Source organism: Octodon degus, unplaced genomic scaffold, assembly GCF_000260255.1.
Source record: "Octodon degus isolate 3935 unplaced genomic scaffold, OctDeg1.0 scaffold00074, whole genome shotgun sequence".
NCBI classification, from domain to species: domain Eukaryota; kingdom Metazoa; phylum Chordata; class Mammalia; order Rodentia; family Octodontidae; genus Octodon; species Octodon degus.
In genome coordinates this window covers 7924893-7947909 of record NW_004524650.1, presented here as the reverse complement: position 1 = coordinate 7947909, position 23017 = coordinate 7924893, and the positions used below count along the sequence as shown (strand labels likewise).

Genomic DNA, 23017 nt, shown 5'->3' with positions numbered 1-23017 from the left:
CCTTCCCTCACCCACACACACTTAGACAAGATTCAGACTATAATAGAAAGGGCAAAGGAGCAGATTAATTAATGGCAGAGAAGTTCCTGTGATGCTGCAGCAACAAAACTTTCTGGAAACTTGTCTTCTAAAACTTGCCATGTCCTCTAGAGTATCAGAAAATTCTCTTTCTGGGGAAGTTATGGAGACACTCTTTGCAATACTTTCCCAGGAGGGTGACAGCTGTTAGTGCTGTTTGCCACTGCGTACTGCAGGAAATGGATACTGGAGAAGCCACCTGTACTGGAAGGTTCTGATGCTATAAAAGCTTCCATATTGTAGGGGCTAGCTCCTGAGGAAGCTCCATGTGTTACAGGATCTGAGGTCCAGGGGAGCTGCACAGACTGCAGAAGCCTGCTATGACAGCACACTGGAACCAGGAAAGAAACTCCTCTTATATTTTACTATTTTTTTTCTCATTAAACTTTATTTTAATAGGTCTCAAAATTCTGTGACAGATTTTTGGTCAAGTTGTATCCATTAAAAAGTATTGATTTTAAAAACTAATAACTTAAAAACTGCCACACACACAAAAAAATGGTCCATAAAACATTCTCCTTTCCTTCTGAAGGTTTTACGATGCATTGTTATCATTGACCAGTCTTTCACTATTAAACTTAAATGGCCAATTGGAAGAAACAGTTCTGAGACCGGTCTTCCGCCACTGATTAGGACTGGGGTGGCAGGTGTCAGGGATAATATTCATTTAGCCTTCTGAGCTTTCTGGGCAGACTTGGTGACCTTGCCAGCTCCAGCAGCCTTCTTGTCCACAGCTTTGATGACACCCACAGCAACTGTCTGTCTCATATCATGAACAGCGAAACGACCCAGAGGTGGATAATCAGAGAAGCTCTCGACACACATGGGCTTGCCTGGAACCATGTCAACAATGGCAGCATCACCAGATTTCAGAAACTTGGGCCCATCTTCCAGCTTCTTACCAGACCGGCGATCAATCTTTTCTTTCAGCTCAGCAAACTTGCAAGCAATGTGAGCTGTGTGACAATCCAGGACAGGGGCATAGCCAGCACTGATCTGGCCCAGATGGTTCAGGATAATCACCTGAGCAGTGAAACCAGCTGCTTCTATTGGTGGGTTGTTTTTGCTGTCACCAGCCACATTGCCATGCTGGACATTTTTGACGGACACGTTCTTGACGTTGAAGCCCACATTGTCCCCAGGAAGAGCTTCACTCAAAGCTTCATGGTGCATTTCAACAGACTTGACTTCAGTTGTGACATTGACTGGAGCAAAGGTGACCACCATGCCAGGTTTGAGAACACCAGTCTCCACTCGGCCCACAGGGACAGTGCCAATACCACCAATTTTGTAGACGTCCTGGAGGGGCAGCCGCAAAGGCTTGTCAGTGGGGCGAGTGGGTGGGAGGATGCAATCCAAAGCTTCAAGCAGTGTGGTTCCGCTGGCATTGCCATCCTTGCGAGTGACCTTCCATCCTTTGAACCAAGGCATGTTAGCACTTGGCTCCAGCATGTTGTCACCATTCCAACCAGAAATTGGCACAAAAGCTACGGTGTCAGGGTTGTAGCCGATTTTCTTAATGTAGGTGCTGACTTCCTTAACAATTTCCTCGTATCTCTTCTGGCTGTAGGGTGGCTCCGTGGAATCCATTTTGTTACCTCCAACAATTAGCTGTTTCACACCCAGTGTGTAAGCCAGAAGGGCATGCTCAGTGGCCTGCCCGTTCTTGGAGATACCAGCTTCGAATTCACCAACACCAGCAGCAACAATCAGGACAGCACAGTCAGCCTGTGATGTGCCTGTAATCATGTTTTTGATGAAGTCTCTGTGTCCAGGGGCATCGATGATGGTCACATAATACTTGCTGGTCTCGAATTTCCACAGGGAGATGTCAATGGTGATACCACGCTCACGCTCGGCTTTCAGCTTGTCCAACACCCAGGCATACTTGAAGGAACCCTTCCCCATCTCAGCAGCCTCCTTCTCAAATTTTTCAATGGTCCTTTTGTCAATGCCACCGCATTTGTAGATCAGATGACCGGTGGTGGTGGACTTGCCGGAGTCCACGTGTCCGATGACGACGATATTAAAGTGGGTCTTTTCCTTTCCCATGTTGTCTTCGATTTAGTGGTGGCCTTCACTACGCCTGTGCTCTCGCGGCAAACCCGTTGCAAAAAGCTATATTTTACTATTTGTGCTGCCAAAGTGAGCACTGGACACTCCAGTCATATAGCTGCATGGAATCTGCAGCATCCTCCTCTGACAAAGCTTAACATCCTGTCAGCTGCTAAGAGAAAAATGTTTCACAAACCCAATAATGAAGGGTGAATTTGGAAGTGATAAACAGGAAGTTTAAATTTGCTACATACATTTTTTGTAACAATTAGTGGGGATAGTAGCAGGGTTCATGTCATATATGGATACTTATCTTTTTCATTTTATTGTTTTTTTCATTAAATGTTTCAGATGTTCGTTTCAGACATATGAAAACAAACTAAGGGCATAAAGTATCTTTCTTTGACTTTTCTAACATCTGATAAAAATTTTTTTTTTTTATGTATTTAGTATAAGGTCTCACTAGGTAGCCTGGATTCCTAGTGATCCTTTTGTTTTCAGCTTCCCCAGAGCTGGGATTACAGGCATGTGCCACCACGCCAGGTCTCGTTGGTTGGTTGGGCATGCCTAGGGGCAGGGCTGGTGTAGCCTTTGTGACTGGGGATCACACCCCAGTTCCTGTGTTTCCTAAGAAGGCGCTTAGCCACTGAGCTATCTCAATGGCCTTTTGTCTGATTATTTGCATTTCTTTTTCTGCACACTGAAAAATGTCAAAAACCTTCTACCAGTTTTCTATAAAAGACTAGCAGTTATAATTGTGAGCTTGCCTGTTTCTAAATACAGAATTTTAAAACATTCCTCATTGCATTTCAATAACAGAATTTGAGAATTATCTAATATTTTAAATATTTTGCTTATGGTAATTCAACATTATCACTGAGTTCTGTTATATATCACCATAGCTAGAGCCAGGAATATAACTTAATGGCACAGCATCTGCCTGGCAAGCATGAGGTTGTGAGTTTGATTCTCAGTACCAAAAAAGAAAAAAAAGCCACGTTACTATGGCTAGACTGTACCAGCCAAAGTACAATAAGCTATGCTATATGGCAGACAATTCCACATTATAATGGCTTAATACAATAATAGTTTATTTTTCCAATTGAATATTTGCATGCTAAAAGGTGACTATAAATTCACCTTCTATATACAAAAATTAACTCAAAATGGATCATAGATCTAAATGTAGTACTTAAAAAACTGTACGATTTCAGGCCAGAGAGATAGCTCAGTGGCATAAGTGCCTGCCTGGCAAGCACAAGGTCTTGAGTTTGATTCTTAACAATACAAAAAACAAAACAAAACAAAAAAACTATAAAATTTCTTTCTTTCTTTTTTTTTTTTTTTGGCGGAACCGGGGATTGAACTCAGGCCCTTGCTCTTGCCAGGTAAGCACTTATTCCACTGAGCCATCTCCCCGGCCCAAAACTATAAAATTTCTAGAAGAAAATTTAAAAATAGACAAATATCAGTCAAAAAATGGGGCAAAAAGAGTTAGTGTGGTGGAATATACCTGTTATTCCAGAATTTGGGAAGTTGGGGCCCATCTGTTTTGTAACAAGTCAAAATAACAATAACAACGAACAACAAAGACAAAATACTTGAATACATACACTAATAAAAATACATGAACAAAGGGCTGGCCAAATAGCTCAGTGGATAAAAGTGCCTGCAAGTAGGCACACGGAACAGGGGTTTGATTCCTGGGCCTGCCGTGCTGGCCCTGACCCCGGGGCGTGCTGAGACGGCAACTGAGACTGGGTATGGTGATACGCGGCTGTAATCCCAGTTCTTGGGAGGCTGTTAACAGGTGGATCACTATGAGTCCAATCTAGTAGTGAGACCCTGAACACCCTGTAGATCCTTCCCTAAAATACAAAAAAAAAAAAAAAAAAAAGATACATGAACAGCTAATAAGCACACATAAAGAATGCACATCATTAGGCTGGCAAGCATGAGGTCTCACTATGGTTTCAAATACCATGTCACTATCACTACAATGAAAAGTATCAGAAAGAGAAAATTATAAGTAATAGCACTGATGTGGAAAAATTGGAACCCTTACTCCTTGTGCACATTTTGGGTCAACTACTCTTAGAAATATACTTAAGACAGAAACAAATGTCTATACCAAGACTTGAATGTAAATGCTCATAGCAGACTTCTGCTTAATAATTAAATAATGGAACTACTCCAAATGTCCTCCATCAGATAGATGAATAAAATGTGGTACATTCATATAATGGAGTTGTAGTGAATGATTAGAAGAAAAGAATTACTGAGTGGTACAATATGAAAGAATTTTAAAAATATGATGAAAGAAGCCAGATTCAAAGATTACACAATATACAAATTCATTTATATAAAATCTGTAGCAACAAATAGAGTAGAGTGGGAAGGATTGACAGAAAATGGGTATAATGGATTTTAGGTTGGGATAATGGAAATATTCTAAAAGTGGACTGTGTCAAATAACTCTAATCTTTGCTTATTATAGTCATTTAAGGACCTAAAATGCCCATCTCAACACAAGCTTCCACAGATACTAGGGCAATGGATAGAGATATGTCTCCATTTCTTGAAGATTCTCCTAGGAAATGACTTACATCATTCTCTTTTTTCTTTTTGTGTGGTACTAGGGATTGAACTTGGGACCTTGTACTTGCAAGGCAGGCACTTATGCCTGCTGAGCTATCTCCCTGGCCCATCACTTCCTTTCTCCTTTTATTGGTTAAAGCAAGTCACTTGGTCTTATTTAATTTCAAGGGTACAAGTGTGTATTTTTATTATGTGTCTAGACAAAAGAATAGAACATTTTTTTTTTTTTTTTTTTTTTTTTGCGGAACCAGGGATTGAACTCAGGCCCTTGAGCTTGCCCGGGAAGTGCTTTTTCCACTGAACCATCTCCCCGGCCCCAGAACATTTTTAATAAAATCAGTGATCATAGAAATAGGTAACTATAAGAGGTACATTTTTTAGGTAGAAGTATTGAATTCTTTAATTTACAAGGGATTGAAATAATTTTTATGAGTAAAGTGATCAATAAGTGAAAATTACAAGAAGGGAAAATATATTTTACATATGTAATATATATGAACAAATTATCTAATTGTGGTAATCCACTGTTTTATCTGCAGTTCAGCTTTCTGATATTTCAGTTACCTGTAGTGAACCATGGCCTAAGAATACTAAATGAAAAATTCCAGAAATGAATAATTCATAATTTTTAAACTGCATGCCTTTTTCATTAGCATTATAAAATTTCACTGTCCTGCTGTCCTACCTGAGACCTGAGTCAACACACTAAGCGGCATATCCTGTGTATATACTACCTGCTTGTTAGTCACTCAGTGTTGCAGTCACCAGACTGTCATGCTACTGCTTAAAGGCGACAAAGTGCAGAGTGATGATGATGATAGCAATTTGAGTAAGACAAAGAGAAGCTGTGAAGTGCTTCCTTTAAGTGAAAAGGTGAATGCTTTCAATTTAATAAGGAAAGAAATAAAAGCTGAGTTAAGGCCTACACAAAGATATTTTGAGAGTGGATAGGACAAGGGGAGAAAAGGTAAGAAGAGAGACTGCACTCATTTTTATTACAGTCCATTTTTGTAATGATTTTATTTTTATTATTGTTATTAATCTTTTATTGGGCTTAACAAACTTTATCATTGTACTTATAGAAAAAATAGTATGCATAGGGTTCAGTACTATAGGAGGCTTCAGGCTCACTGGAGGCTTGGAACAACCCCTACCGAGACCAATGTGTTAGTGTTTTTGAGAGTAAAATGACTGTCTCTGATTCACTGAAATCATTGAACATATTTAAGTTGAGGCCTAATAACTTGACACAAATTTTGAGGGCTATTTAGACCAAATGTATCCCAATACTGAGGTTCTATGATTAGGCTTATTTATGAAGCAAATATTCTGATTTATTCAGTTTTTAATTGTATGTCCTTTTTGGTATGTCTTTTAATCAAGACTTTTCCCCATCTACAAAGGGCATTAAGGACAAATTCATTAGAAATTATATTATAGAATTGAGATAAAGTGATTTTTTAAAAATGTATTTAGTATAGGGTCTATAGGATCTCACTATACAGATCAGATTCATAGTGATCCTTCTGTTTTCAGCCTCCCAAGGGCTGGGATTACACCCGTGGACCACCATGCCCAGTCTCAATCACCATCTCAGCAGGCCCTAGGGGCGGGGCCAACACTGCATGGCACAGCACACCTGGGATCAAACCTGGTCCTTGTGTCTGCCTAAGCAGGCGCTTTAATCCAGTGAGTTATCTGGCCGGCCCTCAAAGTGAAATCTGAAAGGCAGCAGATATGGTGGGGCTAAAGTAAGAAGGCAGATTTAAATGATTAGGACCATCGCTCAGGAAAAGCAGAGTGGAAGGGTATTACTAAGGTATTTCAAATATTGACGAGTACTGGTATATTGGATGATATTGGATAAAAAAATGCTTATTTGCTAAATTCTGAGATTACAGATTATCAGGAATATGAAATATGAGCAAAAGTAGCATAGGTTCCAGGAGGTACTTTTTCATAAAGAAAACAACCTGTAATATTCATTATCCTCGAGGGAACATGGGACAAAAACATAAAATGACTTAAAATGTTTTGACAAAATTATAAAAATACTATATTTAATAGAGTAGGTTATACATACCCAAAAATAAGCTAAAAAGACAAGCATGCGCTCTTAGTTTATCAGTCAGGATCCCTGTTGGCAGCAGGCTAAGGGTTTGCCTTGGTAAGAAAGTTATGCATGGAAAAAAAACAAAAACAAAAACATGACAAAAAACTTCATACCTGATTATCAGATTTCACTACAATTAGGAAATACTGGAAATCGGGTAATCATAAAAAAAGACCTTTCATTGTGATTGTGTGTGTGTGTGTGTGTGTGTGTGTGTGTGTGTTACGCAAAAACCTTCCATACAAAGCAGCTCCTGGTAAGGCGTTCGGACCGCATTAGCTGAATAAATCTAATTTTGGCATCCTGGTTCTCCTCCCTGAAGGGAAATTTTAACAGCAGGCCTCAAAGTAAAGGAATAAGAAACGGCGCCTTAGCAGAGGAGTCTGAACAAGGAAATCCAGAAAATGCACCGAGCACTGTCATATTTCCTAGCGATGAAAACCTGCACGCAAAGCAGACCCCGCGCTTTCCTTTAATAATACAAACAGCGTACCACAGGCAAAATCCCGGAGCGCAGCGCTCACTATTGTGTTAGCACCGGCGGCGGAAGGACTTCGTCACACCGCAACGTTAAAGAGTCCTTCTTTGTTCAGTCCAGGCCGGAGACGCAGAGCGCGGTGTTCCTCCGCGCTCGCCGGCAGTCCCGCCTCTCCGCGGCCCTGGAGAGCTGCCATTCGGCCGCGGAGTCGCTCCGCGCTCCCAGAATGCACCGGCAGTCCGCGGGAAACCAAAATGGCGAAGGGCTGTAGCGAAGTGGGCTGTGTTTGAGGCCGGTGTAAGAACGCTCACTCTGTCCCTAACCCTCGTCCCCAAGGACCTCGGTTTGTGCGTGCGTATGTGCGGGGTTCCCGGTGGGGCGGGTGCCCAGTAAGTGCTCGGAGTCGCAGGGGAAGCGCCACAGGGACGTGATTGGTTATTTTTTTCCTGTATGAAGCGGTTGGCACCACTGAAGTGACCGAATGAGGTGAGAGACCTTGGCCTGGGAACAGACTCTTCCGGAGAAGGTGGGGGTGGAGGGTGGAGAAAGAAAGGAAGCAAGTATAAAAGGGAAGGATGGAGATTGGGGAGGGGAGCATCCGTTTATGTGTATCCTGAAAAAAATGGACTCAAAATAGTTTAATGTTGGAAATAGGAATTAAAGGAACGAGCTGGGCGTTACGGTGCCGTCCTTTGGAGGAACAAGATGCATCGTTGACACAGGAAAGCTGTGTTGGGAGGGCAGGAAGGAACCTGGGGGCGGGAGACGGTTGGAGGGGCAGGATCAACCTGGTGGCGAGTGGGTGGGGGAACAGAGGGAGGAGCCGTTAGGAAACGGGGCCCCAGCGAGATTTGGGGATCCAAGTGGTGGGGCTGCCTGGGACTAAAGGGGGCGCAAAGGGAAGTAACATCCTGGAACCTGAGGGTGATAGAATTGTATGGAATTGAAGTAAAGGGCTCGGGGTTGGAGGGTTTGGATAGAGTATGAGGGTGAGGGGCGGGGAACACTGAAGTGGGGCTTGGAAGCAATCGTGAAAGCTTAAAGGGAAGAGGTGAGAGGCAAAATGAGATTAGAGGGAGGTGCATTATGTTTGGAGTGTATCGAAAATCTAAGGCTTTTTTTTCTTTCTGTTTAGCAGATTCAGCTCTTACCTGTAGGGGATGTAGATTCGTTTTTACAACTGAAGTAATTAAAGGTTTAAAGGATTTTAAACAAATTTGCCAAGATTTCTTAACAACATGCTTGGGTAGTGCCAGAGTACTTAACTGTTTTACAATTTGGTGTCCTTGGTTGCTAGAATTTTTGTTTGGAAGCAAGTAGCAGGAACAGATGGATTTATCAGGGTGATTTGATGAACAGTGAGGGTTTGTGAACAATGGGAATATTACTTATGTTATGGAATATTACTTTATTCTTTAAAGAATTTAACTTTGGTTAGTGGTAGAACCTGACTAATATTCGAATATGGAAAGTTATGTGGGCCTGTGTATAACATGGGAAAGCACCATGTGAGGGCTATACAGATTTAGAAATATGTAAATAGTGGCTGAATTTGACACCAGATGTTTAGTAGTAACTTTTTCCATTGATTCCTTGTGACCCTCCTGTGTAGTACCTTGCCTACAAGGTGGTTTTATTTTCAGTGTTTTAAGTTTTCTCTTGAAAATTCCTTTTTTTGGGAGGGTGCATGTTTTCAGTTTAGAAGTATTGTAGATAAAATGTACTCAAATTTTTAAGTAATATTTTTCAGAGGTTTGGTCTTTTTTTTAAATTTAAATTTAAATTTTTTTTTTTTTTTTGCTGAACCGGGGATTGAACTCAGGCCCTTGTGCTTGCCAGGGAAGCGCTTTTTCTACTGAGCTAACTCCCTGGCCCAAGGTTTGGTCTTTAAATGGAGCTTTTAGTTTGGGGCAAGGAAAGAGTTGGTTTTAAATTTCTTAATGTAAAGCACTTTTTTCTTTTGAAGATACTATTTCATTTCCACGGGTATTTGCTGTAATAGCTTGAGCGAGAACGCAAGGTGAAACGTTGTTATTGTTTTTGGGTTCCTAAGTATAAAAATATATTTGAACTCACAGCTTAAAATTTGCTCACTTTTTTTTCTAAAGTGCTAAAAATGTTCTAAATATTTGAATTAAGAATGAACCTGCTTCCTGATACTGTATATTTATGTTAATGGTCATTAACGGAAGTTGATACCTACCAGAATTAAGTACATAAGCAGTTTTCACTATGTTTAGAAATTATCTAATTAAACTTTTCCCATGGATGAAACAAATTTAATAACTCTGTGTTGCCTCAAAGCTCTGTTCAGAAAGGAATTTTATTCTGTGTATTCTGTTGTGTCATTAACCCTTACACATCATGGGTTATAAATAGACCTTTCCCTTAGATATTTGTAAAGCCAATTTGCCTTATTCATATTTTACGTCTTAATTTGAGCATACTTCAAAATATACTACTAATTTGTATTAGCACCCGAGGAAATTTGCCTCTTGAAGAGTTGCATAACATGTGTAACCTGGTGAATTTCTTTGTGGATTCTTTTTTTTGGAACACTACTGTCCGGTAGAACTTTATGCAGTGATGTCAGCGTTCTAGTTCTTTATCCAGAAAGCCATTAGCCATGTTGTAGGTATTTAAATTAGAAAAGTTTAGTGAGAACAAGAACTGAACTTAGAATTTAACTCATTCAAACCAGTATTCACATAATTGTAGCTGAAACTATTGTATTGTACAACAGTGTGTTCTTGCATCCATGTATGTATTAGAAGTTGTCACATTTATTAATCATAGAACTGGAGAAGTTCATGTTTTCTTTGTGCACTTCCACATCAAGTATTCTTCATTTTTGCTATACAGCATGTCTTCTGTTGTATCTGTTTTCATGTAACATTGCAAAAGAATAATAAAGTGGTGACTTTTTTCGTCTTTTAAGATGTAAGAGTCTGCTCTGATATTAAGATGGATGTTGAGAATAAAAATTTGCCTTTTAAAAATTATTTTAAAAATTATTTTTATACTTAAGTTAAAAAACTTAAGGAAAAATCTCAAACATACAGAGTGCACCAAAACAGTATAATGAACTTCAATATTTCTATTCTTGCTTCTATACCTCCCCCCGCACCTCACTGCATTTTTTAGATTATTATTTAATGTATTTACTACAGTGTCTCACTACACAGATCGGGCTCATATGGTTTTCAGCCTCCCAAGTGCAGGGATTATAGGCATGTACCACCGTACTCAGTCTCTCTCTCTCTCTCTCTCTCTCTTTTTTTTTTTTTGCTGAACTGGGGATTGAACTCAGTCCCTTGTGCTTGCTGGGGAAGCGCTTATTCTACTGAGCCATCTCCCCACCGGCCTCCACGCTCAGTCTCAGTGGCAGGCTTAGCATGCCCCTGGTCCCTGTGCCTGCCTAAGCAGGCCCTTTAGTCTGTTGAACTAGCTGGCTGGCCGTCATTTTTATTATTTTAAGTAAAACAAATACAAAAATCTATAAATCTTAAGCTATACAGTTTTTAATGTTTTCATGAGATAGAATTCACACATATTTATACATACCTAATTCACTTGTACCCTTTAAAGGTATATACAATTTAATTTGTAGTGTGCCCACAGAGTTGTATAACACTTGCTATTTAGTATCAGCATTTTCTTGCCAAAAAAAAAAAAAAAAAAAAAATCTGTATTCACTAGCAGTCAGTCATTCTCTCCCATAAGCCCCTGGTAACCACTAGTCTTTTTATGTGTCTGTAAATTTGTCTCTTCTCATTTCATCTGAATGAAATCATTACAATATATGGCCTTTTTTGTCTGTCTCCTTTAACTTTGCATAGTGTTTCCAGGTACATCCAAATCGTGATGTGTGTTACCACTCTATTTCACTTGATGATAATACACCTTTTGTTTGCAAATTCATAAACAATGAACATTTAGTTTCCTTTCTTTTTCATTTGGTGCTGGTGATTGAACCCAAGGCCTTAAATTGAGCTACATCCCCAACTCTTTTATAAGACAGGATCTCAGCTGGGTGAGGTGGCACATTCGTGGAACCCCAGCATTTGGGAGGCTGAGGCAGGAGTACTTTTGGGAGTTTGAGACCAGCTTGGGCTATACAGTGAGTAAAAGGCCAGCCTGAGTTGCATAGTAAGATCTTATCTTAAATAAAAGACAGGGTCTCACTTAAGTGCACAGGCTGAGGTCAAATTTACAGTCATTCTACTTCAGCCTCCCAGAATAATTAATTTGCTTCTTTTTTTGCTTGCTTTCTTTTTTTTTTTCTTCCTTCCTTCCTTCCTTCCTTCCTTCCTTCCTTCTTTCCTTCCTTTCTTTCATACAGGGTCTACAGGGTCTCACTACATAGATCAGACTTGAGTGATTCTCCTGTTTTCAGCCTCCCAAGCACTGGGATTACAGATGCACGCCTAGTCTTAGTCGCCCTCTCAGCGTGCCCCACGGGTGGGGCCCATACAGCTCTACAGGGATTGAATCCTGGCTGCTGTGCTCTGCCTAAGCAGGCACTTTAGTCCGCTGAGCTATCTGGTCGACTGTAAAATGCTGTAATTAGAAGCATGTGGCACCTTGTCCACTTGTTGCCATTTTTTGACTATTACAGTTCTGTGGTGAATATGTGTAGGATTTGTATGGGCACGTGTTTTCATTTCTTGGATATTATCTAGGAGTGGAGTTGTTGGGTCAGATGGTTAACTATATGCTTAACATTTGAGGAACTTTTCCAAAAGAGAGCACACTGTTCTAAATCCCACCACTGATTAGGAAGTTTCCAGTTTTTCTACATATACATTGTTACTTATTATTGTCTTTTTGATTATAAGCATCCTGAGGAGTGTAAAGTGGTATTTCATCGTGGTTTTGACTTATATTTCCTTGATGGCTAATCAAGTCGAACATATTTCTGTTTACTTATTAATCATTTATATACTTCATTTGGAGAATTCTCTGTTTGACATATCCTCCCCATCTCCCCATTTTTGTGTGTGTTGCAGGGGATTTTGAACCCAGGATCTGTCAAATGCTAGGCAAGTGTTCCACTATTGAATTACTTCTGTAACCCCTTTTTATTTTTTGAGACAGGGTCTCACTTAAGTTGTTCCTACTTGTACTTGTGACCCTCTTATATCAGCCTCCTAAATTACAGATGTATCCTGCACTTGGCTAAAATTTTTTAATGTTGAAGTCAACTGATTCTTCATGCTTGCTAGGCAGTATTCTACCACTAACTTCCCAGGTCCTTTGGCTTATACTTTTTTTATATTTGATAAACCATTGCCTATGAAGGAAACACTCCAATGCTTTAAGTATTTTTTTAGTTTTAGTGTTTACACACAGATCTAGGATACTTTTTTTTTTGCTTAAATTTTTATTATTTATTTATTTATTTTGTGTGTGTGTGTGTGTGTGTGTGGCCAGCTCAGCCCACCAGGGGGCGGGGCTGGCTGGCATGTGGTGCTGGGGGATCGAACCATGGTCCCTGTGCTTAGCTTAGCTTAGCTTGTTCTAAGTAGGTGCTTTAGACCACTGAGCCATCTCACCAGCCCTAGGATATTTTTTGAATTTTAACTGTTTTTGTATGTGATGTAGGGATCCAGTTTTAGTTTTTTGCATACAGATATCAGTTTCTCAGTGCCAGTATTTTTTGCCCACTATTGTGGCAGTCTTGTCAAAAATAAAGAAATAAATAAGTAAATAAATAAATAAATTGACCATACATGTAAAGGTTTCTGGATTCTTAAGTTTATTGCCTAATCTTTATGATTGTACCATAATGTCTAATTACTGTTGATTCATTGTAGGTCCTGAAATTAAGCAGTATGAGCTCATGTTTTGTTCTTTTTAAAGATCTTTTGATTATTTTGGTTCCATGATTTTTTTCCATGGGACTATTAGGTTCATTCTTTTTAGTCTCTGCAAAACACACAGCAGAGGTTTTAGTAGGTAGTGTATTGAATCTTTAGATTGATTTGGGGAGAATTACCATTTTAACATTGTTAGCATCCATGAAAATGGGATTCTTTTTATGTCTTATGTAGTTTCTCAGATATTATGTTGTATGAGTCTTTGCATTTATTATTGTTTGTGTACCTATTTGCTTCCTTGCTTGTGGCCCTGAGTATTGAATCCCTTGAGCCACATCCTCATGCAGCTCGGGATCATGGTGATCCTCCTGCTTTAAGCCTCCCCAGCACTGGGATTACAGGAGTATGCCACTGTGCCTGCCTGACTCTGGCTGGCTCAGCCTGCCATTGGGGCAAGGCTGGTGTGGCATGTGGTGCTGGGGATTCAACCGAGGTCTCTGAGCTTGCCTAAGCTTGCCCGAACTCGCCGGCCCCAATTTTTTCTTTTCAGACAGAGGTTCTTTATAAGTCATTAAGTTTCCATGGTTGGGCTTGATCTGGTTCTCCTGCCTCCTCTTGAGTGTTGAGACTGTCATTGTGCGCCACTATGGCCAATTTATTTTTTCTTATTACAGTTATTATTATGATTGCTGTTATTTGGCTTTTTGGAGACAGTTTTCACTGTGTAGTTTAGGCTGGCCTTGAACTCAAGTTTGTAGCCCAGGTTGGCCTCAAATTCACATTAATTCTCATGTCTCAGCCTCCCCGAGTGCTGGGATTACAGGTGTGTGCCTCCATGCCCACCACCCAGTCTGTTTTTAATTTTTTATTCTTGTTATATTTATTTCTAAGTAGTTCGTTATTTTTTGAGGCAATTTTGAATAAAAGACATTGAGTTTTTAAATAAATAATCCATAGGAGAATATGTAACGGTTAGTACTGGGTTATACAATATGTATGTTTAGGTAGAACAAATCTTTTGAATTTTACTTTGGATAATAAGGTGAACCTGACTGACTAATTTGTTGTCTAACCTACCTTTTCCCACAACCGTTTGGTAGTAAAGTAGGAGAAACAAAAGATGCCTCAGTATTTTCTCTAATGATTTCTGCCCAGTAACTGTTGACACTCATCTCTATGTATGTGCTGGCAGTATTGAATGGATGCATGTATAAATTTCTAACTTGAGAAATGGTCAGATAAGAATAGCATCATAGGGTGTACTGGAAGAAGGGATATGTTTCATAAGTTTGATTGTTAAGGGAAAAGTGTTAGGAGAATCCAGGTAGAGAGTGTGCAATTGAAAATGAGGATCTGAAACTTTTCAACCTAGGCTGAGCTGGAAATAAGAGATTTAGAAATTGTTAACAGAAAATTCAGGTAAGGCAGTAGAACATGACTACTTAAGATGAGCAAAATATGTAGAACAAAAGGAGGGAACCTTAGACAATTCCAGTGTTTAGAATTGTCTCATGAGGAAGCAGCAAGCGGTATAGAAAACTGAAATCGTCAGAGAAGGCGGAAATATCACATACTGTAGGTAGAAGAAACCAAGGGAAATAAAATTCAGGAACTAGGTCATAATTATCAGTTATACAGATTTGGTACAACAAGAGTTGAAATTAAAATGTCTGGTATTTGGTCATTCAGAGGCCTTTACAGTGAATAGTGATCAGGACAAAAGTAAGCTTGCATAGTAATAAATGGAAAGTACTTTTTTATGTTTATTGTTGAAAAGAGTCAGGAACATAGAAAAGTAATATGTATGAAGTTTTGTTTGTTTGTTGTAAGGATTTTTGTTTAATTTGATTTTGATTATGGCAGGTTTGCACCAAGGAGAGTTGGAGGGAATTTAAAATAAAGGAAGGGAGATTATTGATGAAGTAAGATGCTTGAGGATATGAAATCTCTCTCTAATACTGGAGAGAAGAGGCATGTCCTTAGAGAAATGGATGAGGTAAGTGCTTTGATGGAGAAGGTTGAGGAATTGCATGTTTTGTAGCTTCTGTTTTCTGTGAATTATCACCCTACCGTCTGAAGAAGTGCCACAGTAGACCTTTAACCGGGTCTTTATGAAAGTGTATAGGTAGCAGCAATGATGAAAATTTTAGATAAGGGCACAAGAGAGACAGATATACACACACGGAGACAGAGACACTAGAGAACATTGAACTAAATCCCTAACCCTTTTCATTTTTAATTTCAATGCAGATTCTTCATAAATGGGGCATGACTTTATAAGCCTTCTGCTTCAACCTCTTGGGTAGCTGGATTATAGTTGTGTATTACCTTTCCTACCTAATTTTTTTTTTTTTTTTTTTTTTTTTTTTTTTTGTGCTTTAGTGGTTTTTCATATAGTGTAGTTACAGCACCTTTTCTAGGTGGTGTTAGGGATCAAACCCATGGCTTTTTGCATATTAAGAGCAGTGCTTCCAGCACTGGGACCTCAACTTTTTATTTTTTATTTTATGTATTTGGTACAGGGTCTCACTATGTAGGTTGGGCTCACAATGATCCTCCTGTTTCAGCCTCCCCAGTGCTGGGATTATAGGCACGCGCCACCATGCCTGGTTTCGGGGGGCCCGGGTTTTCAGTGGCTGCCACCTTGGCATGCAGTGCTAGGGATTGAACCTGGGTCTTTGCATTTGCCAGGCAGGCACTTAGACTGCTGAGCTATCTCCCTGGCCCCCGACCTGAACTTTTTGAACAGTATGACCCAGCTGTCTTCAGATTTCAGTTTTTTGAGCCTGGAGTAGGTCTTAATCATCTTGAGCTTTCCACCTTTGAGAAGTATCTGTTGCATGTACTAGTTTGCTAATTCAGGCAAAGTGGTTTTTTTTTTTTTGTTTGCTTAAAATTATAGTTTTAATATATTAAGATGCTTTTAACATAGAAACAAGCCAATTTCTGTCAAGACAGAATTTTTTTGAGAAAATTTTTTTCTGGTCTTCACATTAGTTTCAAGATTCTTATGAATACTTCAGCTCCTCCATTGGCTTTCAGTCGGAGCATTTTTGATAGCATTTCATGAATTCTCCATCATTAGGTAAATAGAAGGGTGGGTAGTTTGTTTACTTATTTATTTTGGGTACCAGGAGTTGAACTTAGGAACTTGTACTTGCCAGGTAAGTGCTGTGCCGCTGAGCTATATCTGTGTCCCAGGGAGATGAGTTTATTCAGCCCTGGTTAAAAATGTTCAACATTTTAAGGGAATACATGCTAATGGTTAAGGGTGAAATGTTATATCTGCAACTTTTAAATGAGCAAAAAAGAGTATGATAGTAAGAGAGGGAAAGAAATGTGAAGTGTTGTTGTTTTTATTTTGTGGTACCAAGGATCCAGCTCAGGACCTTGTGCTTGCCAGGAAGGCGATTACACTTCTGAGCTATCTCCCAGGTCCATGAAATATTAATTGGTGAATCTTAAGTGAAAAGTAAACTGAGTATTATATTCTTTTGATTACTTGTATTTGTCTTTTTTTTTTTTCTTCTTTTCTTTTCTGTATTTAGGACAGGGTCTACAGGGTCTCACTATGTAAATTGGACTTGTAGTGATTCTCCTGTTTCTGGCCTCTCAAGTGCTGGGATTACAAGTGCATGCCACCACGCCCAGTCTCAGTTGCCTTCTCAGTGTGCCCTGAGGGTGGCATGGCAGGCAAGCTGGGGATCAAATCCAGGCCTCTGTGCTCTGCCTAAGCAGGTACTTTAGTCCGCTGAGCTATCAGGCTGGCCCTGTTTGTCCATTTTCAAAGTAAAGAATTAGAGGAAAATATAGTAGGTTATAGGTTTTTTTCTTTAGCATGTAGAAAGCCAGTTTCTTGCACACGTTCGATAAGTACTCTGAACTAAGCTGCAATTGCAGCCTAGTGATAAATTTTTAAAAACTGGATTTTCTGACAGAATGTTGAGACTGAATCTACTTCAATAAGAGGTACTTAGAAGAATCAACTGTGAAAAAAATGGAGGCAAGAGTACAGTAGTTTTGATAGTAGGTACAGTGTATATGATAGATTATGGCCCTAGTATGAATTACTGAATTATTGTGGTGGTCATCCAATATGGCTGAAGCCCTTAAAACTACAGCTTATCTTTCCAGAGACACCCCCTCTCCGCTTCTCCACCTCAGCCCAGGGTGCAGTTTCCTTTCACCCTTCCCACCACCTCAGGGAAGGCCCCAGTCAGCTCCTCAGGTAGAACTAAGCATCCCCCTCATGCCGCCCCTGGCAAAAGCCCATAGAAGCCTCAGCCTCCCTTTGTTCTAATCTGGAGAATTTCTTATCTTCCCCAGAGTCTCTCTGCATCCTCCAAGATAATAAAGCCCATTTTCCTTTTTCCTTGTGCCTGTTTCTCTGCTGCGACACCTTTAAAACCTATCAGTATATAAGTGCATTATGTAGGAAGAGCTTTGTTTATCGGGGGAGGCACTCATGTCACCAGGACTGGCTTTAAAGTCTTGTGCTCAAGCATTCCTTTTACTTCCACCTCCTGAATAGCTGAGATGCAGGTGTGTATCATTCATTTTGTAACCACACCAGGGTCAAGAAATAGAACATTGCCATCCAACCCAGAAGCCTGAGTTTCAGTCCTTCTGTCTCCCAAAGACAGTCACATCATGGGCTATAGTTTTTAAAATTTTTTCCATTATAATCTTAATATACAAGCATGTAGCTTAATGATTATAGTTTTAGTATATATTTTAAGTTTTTTTCAGTTACAAGTTTTTATATTTTGCCTTTTTCTGTGCAATTTATTTGTGGGAGAAACAGGTCACATTTGGCATGTAGGTTTCTTTTATTTTTACTGATTGTGTCCCCATTGTGTGACTGAACATATTTTTCTACAGTTCCTATAAATTGGTCTTTAGATCTAGAAACTTAAAAAATTTGGTTCTACTTTTTAAAAGATTATTTCACATACATGATGTATTCTATTAAGATGCATGTAACATCTGATTACTACTTTTGCTGTACTATTACCAGACACTCATGCTCAATGCCTAGATCCATTTATTCATTAGACGTTAGAAAACGGAGATTAAAAAATTTGCTCATTTTTTCATTTATTGGCTTAAATATATTTATAAAGAAAACTTACCTTTCCCCTTTCTCTTCTTTGTGTTTCATTTTTTTGTGTGTGTGCTGGGGATCAAACACAGGACCTTGTATATGGTATGCCCATGCTCTGCCACTGAGCTATACCCCTTGGCTTTGTGTTTGTCTTGATATAGTTCCTTGAAAGAGCAAACTACATTTGGTGAGATAGAAAATATGACTTGGATTCTCTCTGCGTTGGAGGGTTCGGGCTGCCACTCAAGTTGCCTTGTCTGCTGCATGACATGGCCACACCCGGATCCTTAAAGTCAGCGCCAGGTGCTGCCATGCCAGATGCCAGCTCCCAAATAGTTCTTCACCCTGCTTCCAGTCTGTGGTTCTTTGGATGCCATTGGCCTGCGGTCGTCCCAACTACCATCTTTCCCGGGCGGTTCTCTTCTCTTTATCCAGAGTGTAGAAGGTGAAGGCCCAGGTTGGCATGTAGCCCTTTTCATGCCCATTGCAAGTGCCACCACCACAATGGGCCTTACCATCTCTTCGCTCTTCTCCTATCTGTTTGGTAAGAAGCAAATGCGTATCCTGATGGTTGGATTGGATGCTGCTGGCAAGAAGACCATTCTGTATAAACTCAAGTTAGGGGAGATAGTCACCACCATTCCTACCATTGGTTTTAATGTGGAAACAGTAGAATATAAGAACATTTGTCTCACAGAGTGGGATGTTGGTGGTCAAGATAAAATTCGACCTCTGTGGAGGCATTACTTCCAGAATACCCAGGGTCTTATTTTTGTGGTAGATAGCAATGATTGTGAAAGAATTTAGAAAGGAGCAACTGTACTACAGAGTATGCTTTAGGAGATGAGCTGCAAGATGCAGTTGCAGCTGCTGTTTGCAAACAGCTATGGCCATCAGTGAAATGACAGATAAATTGGGTCTTCAGTCTCTTTGGAACAGAACATGTTATGTTCAAGTGACTTGTACTACACAAGGAACAGGTCTGTTTGAAGGACTGGACTGGTTGTGAAATGAGCTTTCGAAACGTTAAAGGAAGCTGGATCTGAAAACGGACATGCTAACCTCGGACACCTTTGATAGAATTGGCCTAGGCTTGTTAAAATTAGTTTGCATCTTGGTTATTAAACAGTATCTGAGACTGAAAAAAAAAAGAAAATATGACTTGGGGAGAGAGGGTGTCTTTAAGTGTCATTACATAAAGATTTTACATATTACTCCATTCTTAATGCATTTACCTGATGTCAGGAATTTGAATTTGGTGGTTCCATTTCTTCTGTGTTTTGGGGTTTCTTCAAACTAATGAGTCTGCTTCTCATTGGTCCTTCTGCTGGGAAGTTGTTTAATTTTTCAAGTGTTTATTCTTCTGTGTGTGTGTGTGTGTGTGTGTGTGTATGTTTTGAGATGGGCTTCCTGTGCAGTTCAGGCTGGCTGTGAACTCAGTTTATATATCTCAGACTGACCAATTCAAAGTGACCCTCCTGCCTCAGCCTCCTGAATATTTGGATTACAGGCATGTGCCGCATGCCTGGCTATACTTCATCTTCACATTTTGTGGTTTGGGGTTTCACTTGTATTGTGATATGATTGACTATGGAGTATTTTTTTTTAACGTTTTGCTTTGATGGGAGAAAAACAGAAAAGAGGTCTTGTCTGCCATCTTCATGGAGTGAAGTCTTCTCCATTCCATTTTACTTCTCATTTCTAGCCAGAACTTCACATATCAGTATTAGGACCTTTGTATCTTCACTTCCATAGCTGATTTATTTATTTTCTTTCTTTCTCTCTCTCCATTTATTTTCTCCTTCCTTCTGTCCTTCCATCTTTCTTTTTAATCTTTTGTTTATTTAGTACAGGGTCTTGTACACAGCTCAGATTCCTCATGATCCTCATATCTCAGCCTCCCAAGCACTGGGATTACAAGTGTGCACCACCATGCCTGGTTTGGGTGGCTGTCCAGCATGCTCAGAACCATTCTGAGGCCAGCACGGCATGTAATACTTGCATGCTGTACCAAGGATCGAACCAGGTCCGTGAGCTTGCTAGGCAGGGGCTTAGATGTCCGACCTATCTCCCCAGCCCACTGTCTGATTTTCTTTTCCAGCTGTGCATATTTGTATCCAGTTACTTCCTAGATTTCCTGATTAATCTTCTTTAGATGTTTGATAGTTTATTAGTATTTTCAATTACCAAGTTTAATGTGGAATGACTCAGTTATGGTCTTGCAACTAAGTCATTGAGTTGATCACTAAAGGAGAAATTGTGTTTATTTTGAACATTACAATATTTGTTTATTTATTTTGGGTACCAGGAATTAAACTCAGGACTTTGTGCTAACTAGGCAGGCACTTAAGCTGCTGAGCTATCTCCCAGCCCTACAGTATTTAGAATGAAGAAATAGTCAAAGTTCACTCCACCCTGATGACTTTGCTTTTATTTGCATTACTCTTACATGTACTGTAGTATGTAACAACCTAAAAATACTTTACAATATAATCAACAAAAGTGATAGTAGCACTGTATAAAAATGGTGTACTATACCAAAAAAGACACTGAAACTCTATAAACAAGATGCACAGAACTGTACTCCCCCCTAAAAAGATGGGTCTTAAGTCTGAGCAGTAGGTTATAAGTCTGAAAAGTGCACCTCAGGTTCTGAATGTACCTGGTCTCATAGTTTGATACTTACACTTTAACTGTATCATCCTAGTTTTGCTTTTTTTTTTTTTTGTGGTTGTTGTTTAGAAAGCTTGATAATTTCTGTTCTATTTTGGCCTATGAAATATTTGAAAGTGTATGTCTTGATTTTTCAGATTTTGAAAGTTGATCTTTTTATTGGGGTTTCATCTCACAGTAATGTAGTCAAAGAACAAAGGACTTGTTTTAGGAGTCATTTTTAGTCAATTGTTGTAAATATTTTGTCAGACATCTTTTTTTTGGATAAAGTATAGACGATTCAGTTTCCTTTTTTCATATTCTCAGTTATTCCAGTTAAAAACCTGGTAGTTACACTAAATCTCTCATTTGTTTTCAATATCACTTAAAATTAATCTTTTAATACCTGTTCACATACTATGTACCACTCTTGCATTTCATTTTCTTTTCATTTTGTATTTTAGGGAAGGGTCCACAGGGTGTTGAGGGTCTCACTACTAGATCAGACTCTTAGTGATCCACCTGTTTACTGCCTCTCAAGAGCTGGGATTATAGGCACGTGCCACCACACCCAGTCTCAATTGCTATCTCAGCATGGCAGGCCAGGGGATCAGGCTGCTTTAATCCACTGATCTAATTGGCTGGTCCTTCTAGTTTGTTTGAACGCCTTTTCTTTTTTTTTTTTCCCATGGTATTGGGGGGTCCAACTTGCAACCTAGCATTTGCCAGGCAGGCGCTAAAGCTATCTCTCTAGCCCCAAGCTTTTTTTTTATTTGTTTGTTTGTTTTTGGAGATAGGGTTTCACTGTGTATTTCAGGCTGCCCTCGAGCTCACTGTGTAGCTTCAGCTAGCCTCAAACTCTTGGTGATTTTACTGCCTCAGTGGTAGTATTGCAGGCATATACTACCATATCCAGCTGTTTCTTTTTATAAAGTAATACCTTGATTATTCAGAGCCCCTCTATACAGGGATTGTTATTTCAATTTATTCTTGGCCCTGATTCATTTTTTTTTTTTTTAATTTATAGGCTATCATAGGTTTATTAGGTTTCTGTCTTTTTTCTCCTTGGCGTATTCATTTGCTTTCAGCCAGAATTTAAAACCTATTATATATTAAGTTCAGAGGTTATGTAACAATAAATAAGATACAGAGACAGAACCCCTACCTCAATGGAGCTTTTATCATTCATAGCCTAGTCATTTGTCCAGTATTACATTGCCACTTTTTCTGCTATAATTTGAACCTTAGCTCTACAGTACTGAACTTTTGTTAAAAATTGGGTGCCGTGAGAGTGACTTTGCACCTTCATGTACATCCCCAAGGTTTTTGGTGTCTCTCTGAAGCTTTTCTGGGAAACTATTATAGACTCTTACCTGTTCAGATAAAAGCTGAGTCTTGATGAAACTATTTGACCATGCCTTTTGCTCCTATTCTCATGTCTGTTATTATGGGATTTATGTTGCATATAGTTTTTGACATGTGTATTTCCTTAGGCTGTAGTTCTTTTGTATATGTACTCTACCTTTCTGTATTTGTTTAATACTGAGCATAATACCCTATACATGAGGCATTCAACAAATAATAATTTAGATAAAAATCATGTTTTTCGTAATTTTCATTAAGAAATTTTTCTTAATTTCATTAAGGAATTTTCATTTCCTTTTTATTATAAAATGGTTTTGGGGATAGATTGTTTCAATTGGTTAAAATGTTCTGATTAACTCAGAAGCGTATTTTGAAATAGCTAGTTTCAGGTAGAAGTTTTCAGCAGCTTGGGACATAAAGTGTACATACATTGGTGGTTTATAATGTGACTGTTTTTGCGTGTAAGTCATTATAATGGCAATTTGGATTCCAAGTCAGCTGATCTGTAATTTGTACTGTTCTTAGGTACTTAATTTCATAATTTAACCTTGTGGTCAAATGTATTTCTTTTTAGTGTTGCTCAACTGGAACTAGGGTGTATGCTTGTTTTGTCACTAATAGCATCTCTTTTTTTTTTTTTTTTTCCATAATTTTATTCAGAAACAAATAGCAATGAGACAGTTTCAAACCAAATTGGTAGGACAGTTTCAATAATTAACACATTGCATACATTCTTCCTAGTGGTTAATTGCTGC

At 39.2% G+C, this 23017-nt stretch overlaps 1 protein-coding gene and 2 pseudogenes across 5 annotated transcripts in view; 2 read left to right on the top strand and 1 right to left on the bottom strand.

The window, feature by feature from the left end:
* Positions 1 to 741: 741 nt before the first annotated feature.
* On the bottom strand, positions 742 to 2145 carry LOC101583801 (annotated as a pseudogene).
* Positions 2146 to 7510: 5365 nt separating this feature from the next.
* Positions 7511 to 23017, top strand: part of Mtf2 (metal response element binding transcription factor 2) — a 79710-nt gene continuing 64203 nt past the window's right edge. For 2 of the 5 annotated variants that reach the window (XM_004635725.2, XM_004635721.2), the window contains exon 1: positions 7511 to 7808. Coding sequence is in view for 3 of the 5 variants with exons in the window: in XM_004635721.2 (XP_004635778.1) it covers positions 7804 to 7808 (5 nt within the window). In the remaining 2 variants the exon portion in view is untranslated. The remainder of the gene's footprint in view (positions 7809 to 23017) is intronic. The other 3 variants (XM_023720263.1, XM_004635726.3, XM_023720262.1) reach the window with 3 other exon arrangements.
* LOC105742798 lies at positions 18750 to 19371 on the top strand (annotated as a pseudogene).